The 27809-nt window shown below is 41.8% G+C and overlaps 1 protein-coding gene across 1 annotated transcript; it reads left to right on the forward strand.

Moving 5' to 3' along the window:
• Positions 1-1039: 1039 nt before the first annotated feature.
• LOC113170966 (neuronal tyrosine-phosphorylated phosphoinositide-3-kinase adapter 1) lies at positions 1040-27733 on the forward strand. Its single transcript, XM_026373303.1, has 7 exons — positions 1040-1393; positions 15563-15810; positions 20724-21091; positions 21164-23086; positions 23185-23427; positions 24386-24492; positions 25074-27733. Exons 2-7 carry the CDS (start codon positions 15623-15625, stop codon positions 25503-25505), a joined length of 3261 nt encoding a protein of 1086 aa, XP_026229088.1. The 5' UTR covers positions 1040-1393; positions 15563-15622; the 3' UTR covers positions 25506-27733.
• Positions 27734-27809: the final 76 nt, after the last annotated feature.

Genomic DNA, 27809 nt, shown 5'->3' on the forward strand with positions numbered 1-27809 from the left:
TTGTGGCAGCGAGAGTCCAAAGATTGCACTGATTAGAGAGCTGTGTATTTCAGGAGGGGAGCACTTCTAATCTCATGCTGCATTATTAAAACTCAAAGATTCCCTTTTACCATCAGGCAGCTGGCCCCACCTATGTCATCTGTCACAGACTTTAGGGGGCGTGTCAGACTCACACTTTCCCTCCATGTGTTGGCCACTTGGTCATGTGATTGTTATTTTTATTTTTTTATTTTTTTTTATTTTACTTGCTTAGGTAACAAAAAAGTCTAAAAGCAATATATATTATTATTATTATTATGATCATTTTCTCCTTCATGGAGACTTTGCATGATTTACTTCCTCTGCTTGTCATTCAAATCACATTTCTTTTTGCCCTGTAAAGATACTTCTCTGTAGTTTTCACTGAGATGATACGGACCAGACTAGAATATCACATTATCAATATTCATGCCATGGCTTAGCCTACTTCAGCGTTGGGTTTATGTCGAGATTATTTCATACTAAATAGTTTTTTATCCCCCATTACGTCACAGTAACTGTCCCACAGCCTTTAATACTTTCACAGATGACACTTTGTGCGTTGTTTTTGGGCATCATGGTAAAGTCTGCTTGGAAAATGAGAAGTGTTCAGCTTTATTATAGTAAACTATAAGAGAGCTCTATTAATGTGAGCTCTGAGGAGACATTTCTATTCGTTCTGCTGATAACAGCAAAAAAAAAAAAAACAACCACATATCAGCCTCTCGTTGCAGATGCGTTCAAAGCCCGAAAAACAACCGCTGGTCTGCGCTGAGGAAGTCCTAGTATGAATATTAATATAGATGTAAATGCACGGTGAGGATGCCCAGCGCGCTGGTAGCTGCGCATTTTTTTGTTTTGACGTGTTTTTTTTTTTCTCCTCCTGCCTGAACTGAACGCGTGCTTCTTCATCTTCTTTTTTTTTTTTTGCGGAGGTCGTGTCTGAGTGTTGTTGTTGTTTTTTTTTTTTTCTTTTGAAAACACGAGGATGGCTTTTTACCCCAATGTTTGCACAGGAGCGTTTTGTAACGTCGCATCGAATTGCATCATGGTTTTCAATCAGATCTCACACCGGCCAGGCTTCACCGAGCCGCGGTAGTAGGTCCTGTGCGCTGTTTATCCGAAAAAATGGAGAAGACCTAACACGTCAGGGAAAGGCGTCAGTCCGGTGATACGCGTCTGAATAACTGATCTCTCTTCTCCGCGTCAATTGACACATCTGGAAAAGGATCTTTCCTTCCCTCCCGTCTACCAAGAGCTGTGTCATCAACAACCGGCGTGGTTTTGTTGTTGTCTGATTTTTTACGAGCCTGGGCAACTGGATATCGGCATAGTCTGCCACTGCGCCAGCCATAGGCTAAACCCAGTTACTAAGGTAGGTATCACACCTTCATTGGTTTTATGTTTTGCTCCATAAATCACCGCATCAGTCACCTACATCATCAAGCCCGTGCAGCCAGCTGCCATAGTCCAAATGCACTATTTGCCTAATTAGCAGCAGTAAATAGGGATGCTGTATTGCGGAGGAAGCGTCGGGCCTCTGGCATTTTACGCGTAAATACCAAGAAATACAAGGTTGACAGTGAGCCGCTGTTTGTGCACCAGCCAAATTATTCAACCTTGAAGCCATGTCGGGGAATAAAAGGCCTAGATTTCAGCCCCAAACACAAAAGCTATGACAGGCTGGCTGGGCAGTAGGCTGTAACCCACTGCCCTTATAAATATTTCGCCAAAAAGACAAGCCTCCATCAGCTGACTCGAGATGCCGGAGCATGCACGGCGCTGTTAATCAAATACCTACACCACGGCAGGGACCGCGGTGTCAGCCTCAGGTGCCTCATTCAGCAAAGCCAGGCTAAAAAAAAAACAAAAAAACATCTGCATGTTGAGACTGGAGCTCGGTTGTGTTCGTGCGAACAGGCGGCACTTCCACTGGTTGTGAATAGACGGGCGAGCGGTGGGTTTGTGTGCGCAGCCAGGTGAGGATGTGTTGGCGCGTCTTTAAGGTGCGGGAGAGGCAGGCGTCTGGATGAGGAGGGGGGCAAATCATTATATACAGCATTTTATTTTGAAGGAAAATAATCAAGTGGGAAATAGCCGATCAGTTGCCGCAGTATCCCACCTTATATGACTGATGGGATATAGGAAAAGGGTCGAGGGGTAGTGAATTAAACGGGAAATTAGGGTTAGTCAATAGGGGATTTTTCCGGGCGTGACAACCACTCAGTAGGAACATGACTCCTGCTGTGAGATTTCCTCATCACCACCCCATCACAAGCAACCATGTCATAAAAGAGTTCTTTTTTTTTTTTCATTTTTGTTAGAATAAATACATCATTGGAGTTGATTTACTTTAATGTCTTTAGTCTCTTTTCCAGTAGTAAGATGCTGCTGCTTTATTTGGAAGGAAATGTTATCTCCATACTGCATAGCATAGAGATTTTGACAAAAGCTGTCATGTCCCATGGTAGGGTGTCTGTCACAAAACAAATAGTCTACAGTGCAAAAACGGAAGAGCCACAGGAGCCCTCCGGTGCCACTATAAAATGATTCACATATTTCTTTAAGGACGTTTGACTGCCATCCTGGTTAGTGTACTATCTGCTTGACATTTAATTGAAACTTACTAGCCAGTATTGCTTGACCTTGGAGCTGAAAATGACAAAAAATATTCCTACACAATCCTTTAAATGTGTTCACACCGTCAGATACAGACAAATGGGATCTGGTACGCAAGTGCCTCTTATGCAGTTTGGTTTAAAGCAGACATTGGTACAGATAGAGCGGAGCAGGGATGCGTGAGAGCAGCTGTGACTGTGGGGTCATTGAGTGCAGGCTGTGAGCCACACATACTGTGCAGCTTGCCTTGAATGCAGAAGAAAGCAGGGGCTCAGACAACCTGTCTTTAGCTGTCGTTTCTCACCTGGTGATTACAAATTCAGTCTAGGACTGTGATATAACCACGAAACGCAAACTATGAGGCAGCTCACTCAGTTTGAGCAGTGCAGTGTTGAAATGAGTGAAATATGTGCCACTGGAGCCCGTTAGTCCTCCAGGATTCGTCTTGCTACATCAGAATGCAGGGCTTTGGTTAAGAGTTAATGAAACCGGGCAGAGGTCGTGGCTCTTATGTATTGATGGAAAGAATAAAAATTAAAGTCACTGGTGTTTTCACAGTTGCTCTGACCAGCAGTGTGCATCATGTCTGATTGTGAGTCAGACATGACGAGTCAGAAAAGGACGAGAAATCGAGATTGAAAGAGTGAATCCACAAATATACTTGACCTGGAAAAGGGTGAGGAGAGGCCCACACATGGCCACAGTGGAGAGGGGCTGAGTGATGTGAGACAGATGTGGCAGATGCTGACATTTTAAGCCCATTTCTCCAGTCAAGTGGTTACCTCTGTCTGGGTGGGCAGTAGTGGATTAATTTTTTTTTGTCTGTGGTTTTCCTAGAGCACCCAAACAGATTGTTTATTTAGAGTTTGAGCAGCAGCAGGTCAATAGGGTAGTAAAAGCAATAGAAATGGCTACTACTGGCCAGTCATGCAGGTATTTCAAAATCAATATAGCTGGAGTACTGTATGTTTAGCTGGCTTCAGTGTGCATTGTTTATTTTAAGGGGCTTGCAGGTGCCTCGTCCATCTGTGGTCTCACCATCTTGATTTTCGCAGCCTTGTCAGAGAGAGATCAGAAATAATGGAGGAAGCATTTCTACTGTTTCTACTGCAGCATGTTGGCAGGTGACTGCTGCTAGCAGCTGAGAAATTAAGAATAAATAAACTCTGCTTCTGGCTTTGTGGATTTTCAGTTTTCATTCGTCCAGGGATCATCGAAGGGGAGACTTTTTAGTATGTTTGGTCCCGAAGCAGTTAAAGTTTGCCCTTGTGTTTTCAGATTGAAGCTTGCCACAGTTTTCTCTCCCACTACTCCACTTCACTCCCCCCAGTACTTACATGCTGAGTAAATAACACTCTAGTTAAAGGGATTGAACGGCCTACTAGAGCTGAAACGATTAGTCAATTACAACCCCAATTCCAAAAAAGTTGGGGCGCTGTGTAAAATCCACATAAAAACAGAATGCAATGATGTGTTAGTACCACTTAGTTTTCCTACCTCGTTTGCCTCTCTCCTCACTTCACCTGAGACATGTTGCTGTCATCAATTATTATTTTTTCAAAATCAAAACATCTTCCCAACTTGTTTGGAACTGGGGTTGTAAATAATTGGCCCAAAATATCAGCAGTTAATTTAATAGTTGAATAATAATTTCAGTAACTTTTAAAGCAGAATTAGTGACAATGAAAAATGCTTCGCAGGGTCTCAGGCCAGGATTTGTTCTTCTTTGACATATAATTACTTTGGGTTTCAGACTTTTGGTCAAACAAAGGCAGTCATTCGAAGATGTGAGTTTGGATTTGGTGGAGTGGTGATGTGTGGCATTTTCACTGTGTAGTCACATTTTAATAGACCAAAAAAATATAAAGAAATAATAATCTTTAAATACACTGATGGTTTAAATAATCGTTCCCGCATCCCTGTCTGCCAAGACAGCTCTCATCAACAACTGGTGTGATTTTTTTCCTGACTGTTATGAGTTAGGGCAACTGGATATGAACATAGTTTGCCGCTGCCATAAGCCATAGGCTATACCCAGTTACTAAGGTAGATGTCACACCCTTATTGATGTTATGTTTTGCTTCAATAAATCACTGCATCACTTGCCTACATCATCTAGCCAATGTGACGAGTGGGAAATATGATGCTGTATTGTGGAGGAAGCGTCAGGCCTCATGGCATTTTATACGTAAACTGATGATGTAAATAATCATTAGTCGCGGCCCTACAGCACACAATGACAGCCTAACAGGTTTCTGTTTGATGTGGTATCACTGTCACACACTGTCTGTGTCAACCCAGAAATGATGGAAAAATGTCACAATGACACTCTGAGGCTCAAAGTTTGTATTATTCCTCATCATGTGTGTAGAAGTTGGCTGGTATCTTGTTTATGAAGTGTCGTGAGAGTGAGAGAGGTTTTAGGCACTTCAGATGTTGGAGTCTCACCTCACGAGGTGTCTGGTTCTAGGTTGCAGCATGACAACGACTCCAAACATATAAAATAAAAAATAAAAAAAAGCTTTCAGGATGTACAATGACTTCCAAAAGTGAACAGCAAGGCTAATCCATTTGTGTTTCCTCTACACTGAAGACATCTGGGTTTAAGATCAAAAGATTAGATTGAGACGAAATTCATAGAAAACTACCTTTAGAGACAAGAAGAACAAAGAGTCTTGCAGCAGAAGGTATGCCCCACAGTCAGGCAGTCAGTGCGGGATTACATGAAGAGACAAAAGACACAGAGACAGACTGAAACCCACAGAAGATCTGTGGCATATTCTTAAAGATGCCTAGAACAACCTGCCTGCCGGGTACTTTGAAAACCTGCAAACTGGTGCTGTTAAAAGGCAAAGTGTGGTCACAGCTCCTCCACTATTTTTATGTTTGCTTTGTATGAACCTAACTGTTAAATACAAATATTAATTGCATGTCTTTTTTCAAATAATCCACGCTTGATTTGTGGGCTTAAATGTTTGCACAGTACTGTTTATTTTTTGAGTTGGCAGACTACTTATTTATTGATAAAGCTACAAGATATCCTGGAGGGCTAGCGTTTTCTGTGTTTGTTGAATCTTGCTATCAAATTTCCTTGTATGTTTTATTATAATGGGAGTTAGAAACCTGATGTGGTTTTGTTTTAAAGAACTGATAGAATATTGCATTCAAAAGCAAAAGGCAGTGCGTAACACAAGCTGTACATATGTTAAGAATTTGTAAATATAGTCTTAGTGGTGACCTCATCAGGCTCCTCAGAAAGTTACAGAGGAAATAATGCAGCTTTTTATACAGATTGACTGGAAATTGACAGAAAGTCATTTTAATGTTGAACTTATTCAGATTATTTTAAATACCTAAACGAACTTTTTTGTATTGTATTTGTGCTGTATGTTAATATAAATGTGATTATGAAAGCCACATGTTTCCTATACCATATCCCCAGTTTCTAGCAGCATCAACATTAAACCCTGTGTTTACTCTGGAGCAAAGCAACGTGGGTCAGGCACAGTGTTGATTTATAAACAGGTAATAGTAGCTTCTCTCTGGTGGCTCCTCGTTTAAAGGGCATGCCATTTACCAGGTACATATACAGTCTTGGACGTTGTCGAGTGTCATTGTTCTTTGTCTTCTTCCGTGGCTCTTTACTCATACTGTCCAGAAAGGAGAGAAACACAAACAAACCCCATTAGAGTTTTTCAGCTCTGTGTCCCACTCTAAATTCATTCTCTCTAAATAGATATCCTGAGAGATCACAGACTGCCTGCTCTTCTGTGGAAATGATTGGTATATTTTTTCAGTCAGTTGAAATTTAAATGGACAGACGTCCCCTGTACTTACTAAAGGAAGGGGAGGGCGGGGGGGATTATTTTGATCTACTAAGGACCACTGACTCCCTGGTCCTTAGAGCTCCCCCTGCAGCTGCAAAAGGCCATACATGTGTGACCCTCGTCTTGGAGATGACTGGGATGTATACGGCCAAATTAACCAGCAAAATCTAAAATAAATGCTCGATTTAAATGAGTTCTTTCTGTGCTGTAAGCATCTTACAGCATCCAGTATTCATTGCAGTGTGTAGTCAAGAGTAATGATGTGTGGTAATGATTTCCTTGAGGCAACTCATCTTTGTTCATTTCCCCTCGGTTTTCTTCTCATTAAACCTTTCAAAGTCATTTGCATGGTACCATGCAAAATAAATAAAGTTAGGAGCCAACAGTTACTCCTCTCTTGTTGGCACAGAGGCTCCCGTCTCAAGCCATGTTAATCTCCACCTATTAATCTCTTTCTATGCCGGATCTTCTACATGGATAAACATGCAAGTACTTGGGATGGAAAACAAATATATTTACATATGTCGGTGTGCCGTTTGTCTTTTTTCCCCTCAAAAAGCCTTTAGCTCAGTCATTTCAGAGTCATTATGTAAGAACTGGACTTGAATTTTAAATGACCCATGTTTAGGCACACATAAATGGACTAATGTTATATTCCTGCTCTCGTTAATGGGCTTCACTTATACTAAACACTCATAGACAGTATTTGAAAACACCTTCACTGTTTATGAAACCTTTAGGAGGCTCCGACATATTTGTGGCAGTTACTTGGAGCAAATATTGTTGTTCTAACGCTGAACTGAGTCGCATGAATCCATAGGTCTGAAACTCATATGGCGTGTAATGGTCTCACAGTGGTAATTCATTGTCTGAGACGTTCCTGAAGGTCAGGGTTCAGCAGCAGTACGTGAAAGAAGTGACTTGAGAAATGAAAATCTGCATCGCAGGATAACTTAAGTATGTGTTTTAAATGTCAGGGCAATCTTCACCTGTACTGAAAAGAATCTGCTTGGCTAAGTAGAAAAAAAACTCAACGTCAGTAGTAACCATGTGTTTCAAATGGGATGGGGATGGCAGCCTCCACTCAGAAAGTGTGGATCAGGGTATTTGCTATATCACACAGCATCCCCTCGTTAAGTCCATATGTCTGATTTCTGCACATAAACTTAAAGATTGTATTTTAAATTTTAATAAAAAGCCTTAAGATTCAACTGAGTATATTAAGCTGCAATGATAATGATTGAAAATTGCTGTGTTTCATGTAGAAGAGATAAAACCCTGAAAAGTCTCCACAAATATCAGACTCTTATTTCTGTGCGGGAGCCTCTTGGGCCAAAGCACTCACTGCACAGGCCCTCCATAATCATCTTGTTAAAGCCATTGATGTTTTGTCTATGTGGCCCAACCAGCCACAAGAGTACACTATAAGAAACACTGTCTGAATCCGACACCCTGCAGTGTGCAGTGTATAATCTGCTTTTGCCTGCCATTTGCCCCAGTTAGCGCCTTTTCATTCCATCACTGTCAGTGCAGTGAACAGCAGGAATGACAGCAATAGGAACTGCTCATGTGAGACCCAGAGCTGAAAACCTGCCAATCACACCTGTGAGGCCAATAAAGCTGTACATTTTACCACTTCTCCGGCTTCTCGGCTTGTGGTACCGACTCTTAAAATCTCTGTGGTGCATGTGCATGTGATTTTATTCACATGTTAAAGTAAACAAGAAAAACTTTACAGGTGGCAGTGTGAATGTTTTGCTGGCAGTTACCTTTGTCACACAAGCTTTGTATTTTCTCTAACAAGTGTAATCTCTTCTACTGAGTTACCATAATGCTGGTGAACACTGTGGGGTACAAATATCCAGGACATAAGAGCCATGATCTGTATGTAATGAGATGAATGAGTGGGAGAGCTGTGTGTGGGCATGTGTGTGTGTGTGTGTGTGTGCGTGTGCTTATTCTGTGCAACCTACGCTATGACTTGCTTATCAGGGGATTTTGAGCACAAGGAGTAGGATGATTCAAATGTTGGAAGACCACTTGTGGCCTACCTGGTTTAGCAAATTACACCAACGCTGTTGCTGCTGCTTCATATTTCAATCAAAAGAAAAGCAGCTCAGCGACTGTCCCAGCACAGTTATTATGATAATATCCAAATGATTTATTGGGGCAATTGTGATGTTTTCTTGTGTTGTTGTGTAAGCTGGGACTGATTTACATAATTTGTCTATTGCCCATTTTTCGTTCTTAAGCATTTATCAATGATTTTTTGCCCTGTAGCTTTCTCGGACAACTCAAAGGAGTTTGCATATACAAGTTGTGGGAAGTTATGAGTTAGATCCACTACATATTGCTCTGAGGGAAATCATATGTCTAGTTGAAGGTGCTGTTCGGTAGAGCCGTGTTTTGCTTTAGGCTACTGGACTTGACTTAATTGGTGCTGAATACTTTATGGTGTTTGTCATGCGGGGCCATGGAAAACTACAGTGGTGGAAGCTATGATGTTTGTAGCTTTTATATAGGGGAATGAAACGCATTTAAACTCTGATGAGAATCAGCAGTTTGTCTGCGTGTGCAGTCTGACTCGGAATCCTAAAACAGGTTCAGCGTTTGTTTATGTAGTGCACGGTGTTTGTAGTCAGGGAAGACGGGTGCTTTCTCATTTCCATAGCGGAGAACATCATGCACTGTGGGAAAAAGGTGCACAAGACTTTAAATTAAACAAACTGAGACAGAGGCAGGCAATATTGCTGGGTAATCTACAGTATATCTGAAAATCAGTCAGATCCTGGTATGAGAGAGAAACTGACTCAGTGAAGCGTGTGCAGCTGCAGAGTGGAGCTCTTCCCCTCATGCACGAACGTGAGCATGGAGGGGTTTTTCAATTCTCACTCTATTCCCTGCAGCGCTGTATAAGTCTGGGTTTTAGGGACCAAACATAAAATGCAAAGAAAATGAAGACTATGTATGTTCTGTGTACAGTATACGTTGAGATCGCTCTTTCTTTTTGGTAATTGAATGGACAAACTTAGAGAAATCAGTTATATCCTGTACTGAATAATGTTTCTGAAATGCAAACTATCCAACAGCGATTTTGCACTACTTTATCACAATAATAGTGCTTGGCACACACACGTCTCTATACTAATTTCATTATTCAGTCTTAATCGCTTCTCCTTCCCTCTCTCCATGTGTCATGGACACACGGATGGCAGCGTGCCATCAGTGCTTCTTTACTGTGTGATGTGATGTGGTATTTCCTCAACATTTTGAACTCATATGCATGTGCGCGTTAGAGAAACTAACTACATACACTGAATGAAAATGTGTCCGGTAATGGATTCAAGCTCGTGGATCTGTAAGCTGTTAAGCATCGATGTATGCAAAGTGCAGTGGGTCACCGTAGCTACTGCAGATTCCAGCAGAAGATGATGAAGGCAAGGGCAAGCTGACATGGAGAATGGGGATCTGGAGGTCATTCACTGGCTGCCTCTCTTTGGCCATGGTGCTATTCTGTGCATGTCTTTACTTACCTGGTAGCCGAGCGCGCTCTTTAACTGCAGCTCTTCACATTTTAAACTATTCATGATCCACACATTGAACAGGTGTTTACTTATGCACACACGCCGACTAGAACAGAATCATTTGTTGGCAAAAAAGGTGCATGGTTCAGACAAACACTGAGCATTGCTGCTGGTTTGTTGTGGCTCAAGGCTGTTATCCTGGTGGCACGAGGAAAGCTTTTTTTTTTTTTCTAGGATATTTTTGGTTGCAGTCCATAAAAGATTTAGTGGTTACTCAGTTTGTACAGCGCTGAGGAGGAGAATCCAAAGTGTGCAAAGTAGTGCATGTATATTTAAATACATGAATGAATGTATTTAGTTCTTTGACCTCTAATATTTTGTGTTGTCAAAAACACGCAGCATGTCGTTAAAGTTTGATTTAGTCCATGCGAGCACATTTATAAAATAGCAAAGTTTGTTATTTATTTTACGCCCGAAACACGAGACAGAGGCCAAGAATGAATTTCTGCAGAATCTTTCTACGCCTCTCATGTGCCTTCCATCCCTGGCCCGGAGTGATACATCAGCCTCTACATCTTCCTCCTCCTCATCCTCCTCCTCCTCCCCCTCCTTCTCCTGTCCATTCTCATCAGCCACAGGCATTTCACTGCACAATGCAATATTGTAGCACATTCAGCACACAACAGCAGCAGAGAAGTTGAGCCATGCTCTAGCAGCGAGGAGCCCCATATTGTAGAATGCCAGTGGTGAAAATGCTGACTTCTGGTTTAGTGATGCACAGTGGTGGAATTTTTTGAATAATCTCCTCTTCTTTTAACCACAGGCATATTTCAGAATATTGTTAATTAGACTCAAAAAGAATCTGCTCCCAGGTTTATTTTGTGTTCAGTTCACACAGTGCCTTAGAACCTGGGTAGTAGATCAACACTTGTTTAGGAGATGTGATCTAAGCGTGTGTTAGTGAAGAAAACATCACACAGCAGGTGAAAGAGCACTGCCATAATAACACAGGACAAGTCAAACTACCAGTAGCATCTGGCTGGTTACTTATGTCGTCGCACACACAACAGTGAGAAGGACAGAGGTGACTGTTGGTGTTAGGAAGTGTTGGGCTGATTTTGTGTATGTCCTGACTGGTGTGTAAAAACACACATATATAACTGTATGTTATATGAATGTTGGTTTTAAAAAGCAGACATACACTACATTTAATCTTCTTTCAATCACAGCGGTCAGAGGGGGGCACCATTGTGTGAACTTTACATTGAAGACAACAGAAACTGAATTACAAAATAACGTAAACCAAACCATTAAGCAAACCGTAGTCTGTACACGAATTCTACATCAACAATAGGTGAACTCTACACTATATTGTTGCTGATGATAAAGTAGATGGTGGTACTAAAGTCAGCTCTGTTACATATTAATGGTTAATGGAGTTAAACAGTATAAATGATCTGACTGACCAAATGTTTGGACAGTATCTGTCATTGCAAGTTGAGTTTGTGTGAACGGAGACGTGTGAGACATCTGGCCATTAATATTTTGCAAGCATGTTTGTATTCAGCACAAAGTTTCGGCTGCGACTTCAGGAAATTGGCCGAGTAATAGTCATATACCAAATGTACACCACACTTTTTCAATTAGTTTTTTTACTGATTACACAAATGCTAATGTGTAAAAAAGCTCCATGCTATTAAGGAAGGCTCATATTTACCATACAGACATTAGAGTGATATTGGGCTATGCATGTAACTCTGCAAGAAAGCATATTTCTCTAAAAGTCAAATCTTTACTTTAAAGACGTTATTCAGTCATGTGATTTCTTTGCAAATCATTTTATTCCATTTAACCAAATCCTTTAGTTTCCTTCTCTAACAATCAGTTTGTAAACGTAATTATCATTCTATAGATTAGATCAGATTTGATTAGGTATCACTGGCATCAGCAATAATCATAGTAACTGCCTTGTGCTGTCCCTTTAAGAGTTTTACATCAAATTAGCTGAATGCATTGGGCTGTAAAAAAGTAGATTTCAACCAGATGTTGCCTTACAAAACAAATCATCAAGGTCATAACACAAAGAAGTGAATCATTTGTGGGCCTTAGTTCTTAGCATGTAATCTTTGAAAGCAGTTTTTTCTTGGTCAACTGTTTAATGGTGACGCTATGATGCATATTGTTATGTCATGTGCCCCAGTTCTTGAGGGGAATTAGGTAAAGGAAAAATGATTAAAATAAGCATCTGTCTGGGGAATTCTTGCGAGTGAATTCATATTCAGAAGTAAAAAAGCTGATAGAGGTTGTTGTGTCTGCAGTCAACAGTTTGCTCAGACAGCACTAGATGAGGTGCATTTCTCAGTTGATCAAAGCCTTTCAGTCATCTCATAGAGACAGCTGACACATGTTGGCCCGAACTGACTAATCAGCCTTTTTACTAACTGAATTATGTTCGCATTATCTGTCTGATGGTTTTACTCAGACCATCAAACACAAGTAGCAGTTGATGTTTGACAAGAAACACAAGCTTTTATGAGCAGATCTGTAATTACAGCCAGTTTCTGGAGAGGTGTGATTTTAATGGGGCTTCTGTTTTAGTATTCAAGTCTTACATTATCAGCCGGTGCAGATATTCTTCAAGCTAAACTTGTTGATATCTATTTCACTTTAATGTCTTCTTGCCCACAGTTTTAGGTGATTAGATATTTCTAAAATATACCCAGAACATTTTTTAAAATCATCAACATTAAACGCTCAGTTGGATGTATTCAGTAGCAGCCTGTGTGACATTAATTGCGCATTATAGCAATTTTCATTATAGCTTAGTACATCATGAATGGCTATTGGATACATATGTTATCTCCATTTAAAAAAACAAACATTATATTTCTACTGAAGGATCAGGTACTAATGAAGTGGCAGTTTGGGCTCAGGTTCATCATGTATGACGAGGCTGAACGTCCTGCTTTGTGCATATTTAGTGGTTAAGGAAGAGATGCGTGGCTGACAGTGTTGCTAGGAGACCACACACAGCGACTAGTGTGAGAGGCTTGATTTCACCTCCCTCCCCCATTCTTGTAGTCTGGCTGCCTTTCACTGTTTTTCTATCCTTTCCTTCTTGCACTTTCCTCCGTTTGCTTATTCCCTTCACTCTCATAATCCATGTCTTCATGTTTCCTTCCTTCAGTCTGTCTCTGTCTGTACGTTTTCCACCAAATCATATTCATCTTCAGTCCAATTGATCCTCTAGTGATTCCCTATTTATTGACATCCTCCATTTTTCACCATGCCCCCTCCTGTCTCGTTCCCCATGCCTCTATTTCTCCTCCTGTCTTGCTGTGTGCATTTCAGGCATGCAGCATTCTCCTGAACGTTTTGCTCCGTCCTTGTACACTGCTCCCCCTCTGCTTCTCTCATCCTCTCCCCCCTGTTTGTTTCTCTCGCTGAGCTGCAGCGTTGTGTCTGGCTCGAGTGCAGTGGCTGTGTAACGTGTGGCTGTGTGGTTAAGTTATGATGCTGTACAGTTGTAGGCAGAAATGTCTGTGGTTTCACGAAGAAACTCAATGAACTCAAGCATATGTACAGTAGCTTGTGTTTTTCACATTGTGTTGATAATAAATAATAAATAAAAAATTCACAGACACATAAAATCCCACAGTTTTAACTCCACTAATCAGCTGAAGGTTCCTGAATGTGCATTTTAAATATATTTTGTAGATGCCCAGGACAACTCTGTGTCATGTTGCTCTACTCTTCGGCTCTGTTGTCTCAGTCACAGTGAGGTGCAGCAACACTACAGGACCACTTGCCGAGGTGGAAGCTAGAGGGCAGAGGGCTGCAGCACAAAGCGATCCTGAAGTGTTAAATTCAGTGGCAGTGAAAAGCAGAAAGATTTTATTTAGGAAATATTGTAACTGTCCTGTCAAAGCTAATGCTTCCACAATTTTTCACCCATGCTTCAAATTTTCTCATACTAATATAATTAATTTTTTTTAAATGTTTTTGTTATTAATAATATAAATTGCCTCTCATCAGTAACTCACACACAAATCAGCTGCTGAGCAGGGAAAATGAATGCTTCACACCCAGAGTGTATGCGTTTGTTTAGCTTGTATGGTGGATCTCATTATGTGTGTGTGATCTGTTTGCTTTTGTGCATCGCCGTATGCGCTGCTGCATGCAGATTCACTTATAAGAGCCGTGGCTCCATCTGCCTCCTGATTCTAATGAGAAATTCAAGGAACTCCTGACCCCACAGATTCTCCAGAAACAACTTGCTAAATGCTCTGTATTTCTTTGGCTTTTAAACTCGACTGCCTGTATTGTGGGGGGTCCGTAAATTGTAAGCCTCTCAGTAGATTTAAGATAAAAATCTCCTGTTTCTTGTAGTTCGGCTAATTGCACAGCAACCCACAGCATGTAATGCAGCAATTGCAGGTCTGCCTGCTCAGCTGCCAGATCCTAGAAACCCAAATCAAAGCTCCTGTGAACAAAAGCCCAACGTACAGTCGCAGCTCCCTAACCTAATTAACATTGAGTCAGCAAGCAGCGGCCGAGATTGTGGTCAGGGCTGTGGGATACAAGAATAGCAGTAGCCACACTGACACAGTGGATGACACACTGAGCCGTGACAAAAGAACCACGTACGGCGACACAGCCCCAGCATGCTGCATGGTGCAGGTGACAGTGCCTGATGCTCCCACTGTGGATTTTGGTGTTGTTATTGTGAGATATGTTCCGGCAGTTGGTGCTAGATCCTAATTTTGTGGAGTGGTAAAAACATAATTAAATTTATAATATCTAAGTTAAATCTGTCAATTCGCTTATTTTTTTATATTCCCTTTTTTTTTCACCAACAAAGAAAACCGATGCCAGAGGGACCAGTAATAATGCTTCATTGTCCACCCTCGAAAACATTAAAACTCAGTTTCGATTTATGATAGAAAAACACTGGAAACATGCATCAGCTGACAGCGGCACTTTTCTTAGCCAACTGTGTTGCGCTCACATTCTCCGAACACTGTGAACAGAACACAACAGTGAAAACACTGTTGGGCCCTCACATATCTGCCCCACAACAAGCCTGACTTTTCATGGGGCGAGCGTGAGTAGGAAGCTGTGCATGCGCTACATATGACAAACCACATTACTTTCTGGCTAGCAGACATGCTTAGCTAGGCCATCCCAGGGCCCGCAGCCAGAGACGCTCTGCAGCTGAGTTACCCTGCTTACTCAAATATTCATAACTGGATAATGAAAGTATAAATAGTTTTCATGTGATACACTAGAGGCTGGGGTAAACAAAACTGCAAACTCTGTCGTCGTGCATCACCGCGCTTCTGCTTTGAAGGCTGCCAGTTGGAGTAATAGGAAGGATTGTTTGCTGTGACACAGTGACCATTATAACCTGTGACCCCCCCTAAAGTTCTGCCAGTAATTTGAGTTTGATTATTTCCCTGTAGTGTGTTGACAAATCACCGCGTAGTGCCTGTCATTCTTGTCAGGTACACCTAGGCTGAATTGCTTTAAGGATCTAATGAGCTCAAACGTTTGCTCTTGTTTCTTGTTGTTTAGGTGAGTTGGAAGAAGCTGCTTGTGACATACGTCCCCTTCCTCCGAATCTACTTCTGTACCATGAGCTCTGGCTCTGCCCAGGATGTGGCAGTCGAGCATTTCCTGCGTGACATAGAGAGGCAAAGCAAGCGGCTGCACTGCGCTGTGATAGGCTGCGAGGAGGAGCGACCCCGCAGCGACATGAACCTGCTGTATCGCAAGAGCCGTTTGGACTGGAGGCAGAGGGACCAAGAGGGAAGTAAAAAGAGGTGAGTGGATCAACTCACAGGAGCTCTGCATATGGGATTACATTAGAGTTCAGTTCAGTGGGGATATAAACCTCTTAGCTGGTGTGAATTAGTTTAATTTCAAAGCCGTAATTCCAAGTGCGTTTCATAAGGGGTCCGCCTGAAAAGTCTTGGACAAATTTGCATAGCGGCAGTTCATAATGAAGTTAATATGTTCTGTGGATGAGATAAACTACTATAATGTCAGCCAAAATGTCAGGGGGCAAAAAGAGGCCAAAAGCAGCGAAAAAGGAAATGAAATGGAGTTTTATCCTCATTCGCCCTAAGGCGTGTGATTATTTGATCTTTACATGACATACTTACATCAGGGGTCCTGATCTTCAAGGTATAATAAGACCACTTGTTTTAATTTACAGCAGTGTGTCTTAAGAATGTGGGTCACTCACTCCTTCAGGTGGGAATTCAAAAGTGAAAATGGTGAAGACTGAAGACTGAGAAGGTGTATACAATGTAGTATAAAAAAGTATTCAAAAAGTATTTCACAGCACACACACACACACAGTGAATCAGAAAACTCAGATTACATTGACTTTTAGTAGAATATGTATCAGTATGTAACAGGCAGTGTAGACCTTGAAGCTCAACCTGCAGAATGGTGGAAAGAAAATGTATGTATCGTACCTTTTAGATGTACTTTCCATACTTATATATAAGTATATAATAATATATAAATATATATATTTATATGTAGTTTCCCAACTTATGCTACATTATATTTCTACTCCACAATTCAAAAGGAAATATGCCACTTTTTATTTTAATGTGTATATCAGCCATGGTTGCTTTTCAAATTATGATTTTACATCAAGAAAAGCTTATTTTGTGAAGCTTACCCAGTTTACTGAGTCACACCAAAAAAAGAAAATAATGTGAATACTTGATTATTACTTATTATAGTATTGAGCTACTGAGTTACAGTATTGCAGTGATGTGAGTAAGCAGTGCAGTGTTATAACAACACATCTTACTGATGCCATATCAGGACTCCGTTCTTTGAACCTCTTCCAGAACAAGTGAAAATTAATAAAATGTAATTCACAACACAGACTAAGTGCTGCTCTTGTCAATTATATTACCAATAATTGTGATAACAATCCTAGTTAAATCTTGTGCGAACGTTTTTATCTAATTTTCAGGGTCAAATTAAAATTGATTTCAACTTGCATTTTACACAGACGTGCTGAAACCCAAACATCAAAACAAACAAATGAAATTATAATAGAACTAATTCAAGCACTAGACAAAAGTGTCAAAACTTTTGTCAACAGCATCACAGTTGGGATCGTGACAGTATTGTCTTGAAAAGTGTGTGATCTCCTGTGTGTATCTGAGCGTCACCTATAATTTACCAAAATTTCATGTTGTGTATAGAGCTGTTTGTGTCACCGAGGAGAGGGAGAGAGAGCATCAAAGACAACAAATCAATTTGTTTAGAAGCGTGGTCCAGTGCTTCCTGACTCACAGCAGTAATTAGAGGCCCCTGTGTTGGCAGCACAGATCAACGTCATAGCAGCATCAAGCCAGTGGAGGTGTAGGGCAGCAAGTGGGACAGCGGGACATGATGAGCGATGAAAACCTGAGCCGAGCAGGGCCAGGGCAGCAGAGGTGAGAAGCAGGACATGACCAGTGATGATTATGAACAGAGTAGGGTCAAGGATGAAACTGCACAGGGACGGAAGCAACGGAAACTGGACTTGAGGCTGGACTGGTGACGACTGAGACTGAGCCAGTGGGAGCAGAGGAGGTGGGGGCGGCGCAGAGGGGCAGAGGAAGCAGTATGAAGGGCACAGGTAGACAGTTTGAGTTCTCGAGGCCCTCGGGAGAGAAATCACATTCATAAAGCACAGATAGCAGCGGAGACACAGAACAGTAAATAGGTGAGTTTCAATATGAGTTTTAAAAATAGAGACTGCTTCTTGCTTCTTTTTCTCACTAATGCAGGCAGACAGAGTATTCCCAGTAGTGGCAACTGGTGGAAGAAAGCCTAGCTGCCAGCAGAGGTTTTATTCTCGCACAGAATTATGAGACCAGTCTGACACTTTTAATGTGTATGCAAAACACAAAAAGCCTTATGAATGCCTTTAAAAGCAATTAAATCATTAATGCTAAATTAGACACTTTGACAGGATGGATAAAAAGACAAAAATAAATGATTCTGTCACTTCAAATAATTAAATTGGTTTAGTATTCATATGTTTAATAAGGTGGCTAAACTAGATTTGTTTGCAGTTCAGCTTGTTAATGGTAAATGAATTTTAAATTCCACTAATCAGTTTAATAATAATTTTTTTTTTAAATGGAAGATAACACAACCTAGAACACTCCAGTTATCTATACGACATGTCAGCTGAGTGTCAACGAGTCTTTCTCTCCACATATTTATCTTAGCTACCACAGTTTGAACATTAGAGTCACTCATGCTGATGTGTCAATATAAACATGGTTAATAAATATAAATAAATTGCTGCTGCTGCTGCTCTTAACACCAAATGAAAATTCAGATCAGAACTAAGATTAATCAAATTGAATGAAATCACAGCTTATACACACAAATCCTTAATTACTATTAAATCACCAACTATATATATTTAAATAAACAGAGATTTTATAAATATATCAAACTTATAGAAAATAGGTATTTTTGTCCAAACCTCAACATCTTGATTTGATCAAATTCTATTTTGTTATTAATAGTTTGCTGCATGGTCATGCATGAATGTGATTTCTCATCGTGTCAGTTAAAAGCATTTACATTCATATCAAAGCTGACTCTTGAGTTTAAAGTAGAAGCCAATATGTTGTGTTAATAGCTGTTAATATTATAAGTACTTATCTGTGTGGTTGATTGTGTATACGTTGTCATAAAAGGAACATTTATTTTGGTTTTTGTATGCTTCTGGGACACCTACAGCCATGAGTCACAATCTGGCAAATAATACTATAAGAACAGAATCAATAGAATCCACACTCAAAGCTAAAGCTTTATTGCATTTTTACTTTATGTAATTTTCTTCTGATCACAGAAGAAAAATTAGATTAGTTTAAAATCACGCTGAAGAAAACTCATAACTTAAGGCGATCAATTAAAGTGCAGTGCATTGTGTCACATGTGTCAGTAAAGTCTAACAGAATGAGGACAGCTTACACACTTATGGTTAGACAAATGATGATTTAACTGCTCTGATTTGCCCTTCAACTAGATTGGATGTTCTCAAAGATCATATTTTCTTACACACACACACGTATATATATATATATATATATATTCAACTGACTGAAACACAACCCAGTCTTAAACTTTGACCCAAAAAGGTAAATTAGAAATAGGACAATAGTTGCTGGGGGCAGAATTATCTGAACTGGGTTTCTTCAGCTAAAGCTACAGTATATCACCTCAGCCTAAATGCATCTGGGAATATCTTTCACTCTGAGAAGGGGTTAGTCTGTCCAAAGATACTGTAGATTTCCATAGATGCATTCATCTGTACCGGTAATTAGCAAGTAGTTGTAATTGCAGGGTTGGAGGGTTCAATCTGTGGCTCCTCCTGTCTATAGGTTGAAGTGTCCTTGAGCACAGTGCACGAGTGTGTGAATAGGTGAATTAGAGGCAGATTTTGTCCATTAAGGTAGAAAATCAATATACTATATAAGTGCAGTCCATTTGCCATTTATATAAAAGATTTTTGAAAAACTGAGTGTCGTAGAGAGCTTCTTCTGCCCTGAGGAGTAAGAAAAAAACAGACCACTTCAAGCTGCGAGAAGAAGCTGCTCAGCCTCTGTTCTGGGCTAAATTTGGCCGTGTAGTATCTATGTCGATTGTGAGGAGTCACAAGTACATCTCCATGGGCATTCAAGGGCACAAATATACTTGTACAGATGCAAACACACTTTATGGTTAGCATCTGTACACTCACACATAAACACACACTCAAGCACAGACAAACTGTCACACACACGATGGGGGGAAAAAAGGAACCTCTGTGCTGTCACTGATGAGCAGCCCCACTCCTGTTTCTGCTGCTGCAAATTGTAAGCTTCAGTTGTCATCTTCTGGGCTCCAGTTTTGCAAGCATCACAACTAATCTAACACTATGTGATCGTTTTTGATCTTTTTACTCCTTTTGATGGGGTTTCCTCCACACGTTCCACCACAGTTAATGCTTTTCTTGCTCTTCTGTGGCATTTTATGTCAAACATATCAGTGTCTGAGACTGTGCCTGAACTGTGCTTGATTTTAAACCGGCGTACTTTTCTATGATGGATACTTGATGAGCACATTGGTCTAACAGTGTTAATAGAATAACAGGTGTAAAATTAGTTTGATATGTGTAACAGGAAGCATAAGCGATGTATTGTTAGGTTTTTCTCTTTGTCTGTTTTATTTATTGTTGTGGGAGCTCGTATCATTGATGATATGAGGCCCAACAAAGACAAAACGATCAAATACATAAAAATCACTACTGTTCCCATGGTAACACATTAAATGCTTCTGGCAATAATGAGAGCAGACTACAAATGTGGGCTGAGGATATAAACATATAGAGAATAAGGGATTTCCAACAGCACAGTGTACACAAAGAGTACTTTGTTTTTGACAAGGGAATTGATTTCCTAATTGAATGTGTTTGAGGGAGAAGCAGATGTGGAGGAATACTGATGGAAAGATATGTGAATGCAAAAGATGGAGAAGCCTGCAGGGCCTTTCCTTTCGCAGCAAAAGCCCTGTAGGCATTTCTTTATTAAAAAAGTGATGTTTGAAGACTAAAGCGGGAGTGAGGAAAGAAGGAGGTCACTGTAAGGGGTAGTATGTGAATGTTTTTCATTTCACTATGATTTCTTCATGCTTCCTTTTCAAACCTGTACATAAATTGCAGCTCCAATCAGAACGACCCCTCAGCTACTGTTGGCAAAGTTCGAGACTTGGCTTCTTTCCGCCGGCACTTCCGGATGGGTTTCATGACCATGCCGGCCTCCCAGGACCTGTCCCCTCACTCCTGTGCCTCTGCCATGGCGCCTCGCTCGCAGTCCTGCCACGCTGTCGGTGCCGGGGATACAAGTCTGGAGAACGGAGATTATTCTGACACCCAGTCCCAACATGGTGGCCGCTGCCCCCCAGCCAAACCCAAACGCCACCCCAGCACTCGTCTCAGCTCCTCGTCTGCTGACAGCAGAGGGCCTCCAGAGACACCACCACCTCCTCCACCTACTCACTCCCAAGCCAAACACTCAGACAAGAAAAATGGTAAGAGTTGGGTCTTCTGGTGTTTATTTGTCACAGATAGCTTTTCCTGACTTGTATTTTTCCCTCATATAGCAATGAAGAAGTCTGACTCTGGGGAGATTGGAGCAAAGAAGGTGCCTCCTTTAAAACCCAAGAGAAGTCCCAGCACCCAGCTTTCCTTTGACCCTTTTCCTCCCCGTGTGCCTCCTCCTGCCACATCTCTGCCTTTTCAGGCAGTAGACTCTCAGATACAGACAGGAGATGGGGAGGATGAGCCAGTCTATATAGAAATGGTGGGCCAAGTGTTCACCAGAGACAGCCAGACGGCCACCCCCCACCCTGTCACCCCTGTGGCCACCACGCCTGATTCTGACTCAGACCAGAGTGAGGCAATTTATGAGGAGATGAAATATCCACTGCAAGAGGACAGACGAGAGTCCCAGAGACACCTGCCTCCCAAGCATGAGAAACCAAAATCTTCTAAACACTTCCATGTCACCCCTTCCTCCTCCAGCAGCTCCTCCTCTTTGCCACGCCCCTCCTCTTCTTCTCCTTCCTATTCCAAACCTAAAGCAACCGTGTCAATCTCTCATTCATCACCTCTGCCTTCCTCTGCATCCTCCACGCCTGTTCCCCAGGTTCTCTCCACCAGTCCACACACCCCACGTGCCCCTACTCCCTACCTGCTGCAAGGGAGTAAATCTGAGTCTGAGACAAACACAAAGATTCCTGCCCCTTTCCCCAATCTTTTACAGCACCGCCCCCCACTGCTTGCCTTCCCTCAGCCTGCGGCGGCCTCCAGCGGGGTCGGGGTGCAAAACAAGACGTCTGCTTCTGTTAAGATTGGGACTCAAACATCCAGCGTGACGACTCAAGCCAGCACCTCCTCTTCAACTTCTAATGTCCCTGTATCCCTGTCAGGCTCCAAGGAGTCATCAGGGGGAAGTGTCACTCAGCAGGACAAACACAGTAGAGAGGCCCAATTAGGCCCTGCTCCTGGATTGAGAGCAAGGAGTCATTCCACACCACTGCCTCCTTCCTCCAAATCCACCTCCCCTTTTTCTCATCACCACCACCACCCACACCATCGACCCTCGCACTACCACCATTATCGTAAGCCAGAGAGAGGAGACTCCCCCGCTCCAACCAAGAGCATCTCACAGACATCGAACCAGGCCACAGTTCAAACTCAAACGTCAAGTACAGGCAGGGAAGGCAAGTCTGTTAGCTTCCTCTTGAAGTCTGATAAAGGAGAGAGGGATAGGGATAGGGACAGGGACAGGGACAAAGACAGGGACAGGGACAGGGACAGGGACCGTGAAAGGGAGAGGGATAGAGGTAGAGACAGGGACAGGGAAAGAGATAGAGACAAAGATAGGGACAGAGAAAGAGACAGGGACAAAGATAGGGATAGGGACAGAGATAGAGATAGAGACAGAGACAGAGATAGAGACAGAGACAGAGACAGAGATAAGGATAGGGACAGAGAAAGAGACAGAGACAGAGAAAGGGACAGAGAAAGAGACAGCGAAAGAGACAGGCACAGAGAAAAAGATCGGGATAGGGAAAGCGGGCCACATTCTTTACAGATGGATTGCACTCCATCCAGCCAAACATCTCAAAGCAGCACCAGCTCGACCCCTACGCCATTGTCTTCATCCCAGCGTCCTCATTCACGACCACACCTCCGCTCTCACACTCCTCACGGCCTGCCAGCATACAAACCTCCTTCCTCAGACAGCCCCCTGCTGTGGACCTACCCCTCCGGTGGTTTTCGGAGACCGCCGGCTTACGAGAGCTTGAGAGGAAGTTCTCAGACGCCTTCCCTGCAACAGCCCTCGAGTCTTACTGGTGTAGGTGAGGGGATATCTAAGAGTAACGGAGGGTCTGCGTCCCTCCAGTCGAAAGTTGCATTCATGCCCTGGGACAGCAGTGCCAGCTTAACTGCAGATGAGGGGTCTTACTGGCCTATGCAGAGGAAATTGTCCTTCAGCCATGGAAGCAGAGAGACTGAGAGTAAGTCAGAGATCATTTTGAAAACAGAGTGATGCTGCCCTATCAACAAAAGTATTTTAATTCTTTCAAATATTTAATCTCTTCAATTCTGCTTTCAGAGGATGAAGGCCGTGCATGGAATGGCAGTGCTGACGCTCTGTTAAGGATGGATAAAGAGGAGCTCGGCATGGGGTCTCGAGGAGGCCACTCAGGCATCCCGGTTCACTTCAGTGGTGCCACCAGCCGGGCCCTTGGTCACAGTGAGTCCTTGGCTGGTGTGGACAGCAGCCCGGGATTCAGAGCCCTACCCAGAGTAGGACTGCCTCTTCCCTGTCAGACTTTCCCTGCCTGTCGCAATGGAGGTAAGCAAACACTTAGTGTTCATAATGTTTTAGTGACAGCTAAAGTAGTTGTAGTGTAGTTCTTAAGCTTGGACAGCTTACTTCATTCAACCAAATGTGACCCCAAATGTAAACCCACAGAATTACCTCTCCTCTCCTCTCCTCTCCTCTCCTCTCCTCTCCTCTCCTCTCCTCTCCTCTCCTCTCCTCTCCTCTCCTCTCCTCTCCTCTCCTCTCCTATGTGTGCCTTATTGTCGGTCTCTGAGTCTGCACTCCAGGCCTTTCTCTAGAGACAGAAAGAAGAAGATGCTTACCTTGACAATCGTTTCCATGCCTTACTTGAAGCAAAGCCAATAAAAGAGCTGCTCCATAATCAGACCCACATTCCTGCACATACACATTCATGAACTCTGGTCTCATTACATGGTGCCTTCAATGTGTATTGTGACAAACCTGTAACTGCCCCACCAGTGCTAAACAGCCAAATAGCTGTTTCACTCAATTACATCACTTTTAATTCACTGTTAAACTAAACTGTTTTTTTTTTTTTTTTTATCAAGTCTTTATCTTATTGTGGTTTAGTCTGGATTCACGCTAATTGTTGAATAGCAGAAATTACAGATTATGATCACAACCCAAAATTAATTTATGTGCTTTTACTCATTAAATTAAGTGTAAATCTGTTTAACAAGATAATATAAGATATCCAACTTCCAGATACATTTTGACAGGGTGAAACATAGGGATATAGGAACAAATCTCAGTTAAAAACAATATATTGCTTTAATATCTGTTGTTCACAGGTATACGGCATAATGATTGTCTAGAAGCTTGAAATAAAATGTGAGCACACGATGTTCAGAGGCGGTGTCTCATCTCACATAAGTATAGTTAGACATTCACAGCTCTCTGAAAATGAAAAGTTATATTGCAGTGTTCTCATTATCCGGCACACAGTGAAATGTTTGTTTCTTTACAGAAGTGGGGCGGCTGGGTCGCTCCTCCTCTGCTGCTGGAGTGAGACAGGTGGGTGGAGGAGACGTCCAGAGACAGAGCAGTCTACCAGCACGAGAAGCCCTGAATCAGGTGAATATAAAATACCCAGCCTTACTGTAGAACTATAGACTGAATGAACTTAACATATGGTAGATTTAAGAATGAACATTAATATTGTTCTCATTATTACTTCCCCTCCTGCTGGAGACAGTGCCTCTGCAGATCTATTTATAGCTGGCAAATATGCCCACTGAGCAGAATAAGGTTCTGGCCTGGTACATGACGTAGGCTCATATGTAATCACTAAAGGAGAGAATAGTGGATGAGAGAACACACTGTACTGTGTTTCGGAGAGATGAGCTGCAGTCTTTAAACAGCATATTTTGCCCAGATTCTGGCTGCATCGCAAGTGCTGATGCAGTTTGAGTGTGCTGCAGAGACTGTCTGCATGCGTCTGGTTGACCCTCCCTCAACCTGTAATAGATGAAGCAGCGCTGCATCCTGGTGGTTGTCCAGGGGAACTGTATTTTTTTTTTCCAACGTGCTAGGATTGGTCATCAATATTCGCAGCACTGCAGTAATCTTTCAGGTTATTTTAAAGTGATTTTTTTTTTATATCGTGACACTACACTACCTACATTTGCTCACATAACTTTGTCCATTGTGTTTAGCTGCATGGTCTCACCCAGCCTCAAGCGCCCTGCAGTCCCAGCAGTCCCAGTGTGTCTCGGCAGCAGCAGCAGCTTCATCTCCACCAGCAGCAGCTACAGTTAAAGCAGCAGCTCCAGCAGCTTCAGCAACAGCACCACCTTCAGTTGCAGTTTCAGCAGCTCGCCCAGTTGGCACAGGGACAGCCTCCTGTCAGCGGAGGCACCACCCCTTCCACAACGCAGACCCAGAGAGACGGCAAGCTGCTGGAAGTCATCGAGCGTAAACGTTGCCTGTGCAAAGAGATCAAGGCCCACAGGCGCCCTGACAAAAGCCTGTGCAAGCAGGACAGCATGCCTATCCTCCCTAGCTGGAGACGGACACCTGAGCCTCATAAGACTGGCACGCCACCCTGCCAGAGGCCACAGGCTGTCGTGTGGGACACAGCTATCTGAGGTGGAAAGACAGGCTAGCGAGGACAGCACTGAGAGAGACAAAATACACAAATGAGTCGTAGATGGTTGAACAGGTAATAATAGATGGGAGATAAAAATGGCCGGAAAATTATTAAACTGGTTTGAGGGGAGATAATTGCTACAGAGAACTAACGACTGCGGACAAACAAGAAGAAATGTGCTTGGCTCTCTTATTGTGTCATAAACTGATCGTCGAACACTATTACTAGTTATAGCAGACTGAAATTGTTTGGGGGAAAAAAGAACTGAAGAAAGAGATGAAGAGAAAGAGATATTACAATCAGACTAATTTCTTACCCAGTTGATTTGTACTGGCTCTGTACTATGTATTATGTTAATGTGTTCTACAATTGCCAATGATTTTTGCCACATAACACCAGTATTGCTACAAAATCACCAACTAAACAATAATGGGTGGAATGTTTTCCGAGATTGGTGTTGTCAAATTTCTTCCTGACTACTTGAGACATGTATTTTCTCCAACACGTTACACGCAGTTGTTCAACTTATAAAGAAACTACTTTGTGGACGAGACAGGCAAGACCTATTGCTAAGTTATTGAAGTGTTTCTTGGAATCGTGAATGCATATGCGACGTCTTGGTATCAATAGGTTGTCATTGTGGATGCAAATAATCATCACTGAGGAGTAAAAGCTACCTACTGTATCTGTTTGCATATTTGTAATGTAAATCTATTTACTTTGTCAACGTTTCTGCAATTTTATAGCAATATGCTCCCGATGGCGGAGGAACATAATTAAAACTTGTGTCAACTAGCCTAACATACATATCTAAGACTTGAATAAGTCATATTTACTGTGTCATTCTCTGCATGTCACAATAGACATACAGTACTGTAAAAATATGTGTAGAGATGATCATGTCAGACTTTTACATACAGCAGATCTTCACTATGATAATATCATGTGGTTGTATAAACGATGAATATATTGCCTGGGGGGGGGGGAGGGTGGTGTGATAAATGGCACTTACTGTGCAGTCCAGTCAAATATATAGGTACAGCTCAGTGGTACAACAACTTCATTACCCATGCTTACCCACCATTGCATATTAGTGATTGTTCCACTCCACAGAAAATCAAGCACTGACACCACCCATCAACACAGACTGTATGTACAACATGGTGCAACTGGTGAGACTGTGAGTATTGATCACCTCAAACAGAATGCTGGAACAATCTGCACAAAACATGGTATATGCTTAGGAGAAATTTAACCCTAATGTAGTGTAAATAGATATGTAAAACTGTATTGAAAATGTAGCAATTATTTCCATTTTCATACTTGTAATCAATACATATTATGTAGCATATACTGTATAAACATAACTTTGTTCACTTGTTTTTCTAAAAGAATTAAGTACTTTATCTGCTGCAGCCAGTCCATGCATTAATTATAGTTCTACTAATAAACAGTAAGCCCTCTAAAGAAAGGCACGGTCCAACAGTCGTTTATTTGAATTTATGCAAGCCTCCCTTTAAGCTGTGTTATTCTTTTATTTGACTTATTTTCTACATTCATTTTTATTTGTGTACAGATTTCAACAACTGGTTGTCTTGAAATTTTGAATACTTTGCTGCTATCTTGGACTACTGGTGTTGTTCATTCAACTACATGGTGTTACCATGAGAAACATTATTAATATAGTGGTTATTGTTACATATTTTATTTCTGAAATCCACGTGAATTGAAGTTTGTACCTTGAAGAGTGCGCCCTTCTGTAATAGTATTAAGGCACTTGAATGTCTCTTGGTTGTTGTTGTTTTATGATAGTTAGCACCAAACTGTACAGTACAGTACACAGTGAAAAGAAGACCTAAATGTTTGAGAGTCACTGCTTGGCCTTTTGTTTTAGTTCCACCTGCTTGTGTTTGTGGGTAGAGGCTTTTCAAGCTTACTCATGCCATTTTAAAACAAACACAATTCAGGTCGAAGGAAATGGGCAAGTGCAATGCATGCAGAGATTCCTTACACTCAAGATGTTCCAATGATTAAACTATTGTGCCCAGTTTTATTTCAGATACCAAGTAATGACCTTACCATGATTCCTTTTCACAGACTGATATGGAACCCTAGGTATCATTTCCAAAATAGTTTACAGAAGCTGTTGGTTTTGTGTGTCTACTAAAACAGTGGCCATTATATGAGTGCCATATTATATTGATATGGTAAGATACGGTGTACCTTGGAAATCACTGTAGTGCTATATTTGCATTGATATTGTCATTAAAATAAATTTTATATAATGAACTTTACACGACAA

Source organism: Anabas testudineus, chromosome 14 (assembly GCF_900324465.2).
Source record: "Anabas testudineus chromosome 14, fAnaTes1.2, whole genome shotgun sequence".
NCBI lineage: Eukaryota > Metazoa > Chordata > Actinopteri > Anabantiformes > Anabantidae > Anabas > Anabas testudineus.

Excerpts from the sequence above, each read along its gene's own strand:
- LOC113170966 (XM_026373303.1), top strand. The coding sequence starts at position 15,623 with ATGAGCTCTGGCTCTGCCCAGGATGTGGCAGTCGAGCATTTCCTGCGT. Across the intron at positions 15,811-20,723 it reads CAAGAGGGAAGTAAAAAGAG|CTCCAATCAGAACGACCCCT; the intron begins GTGAGTGGATCA and ends CATAAATTGCAG. Across the intron at positions 21,092-21,163 it reads ACACTCAGACAAGAAAAATG|CAATGAAGAAGTCTGACTCT; the intron begins GTAAGAGTTGGG and ends TCCCTCATATAG.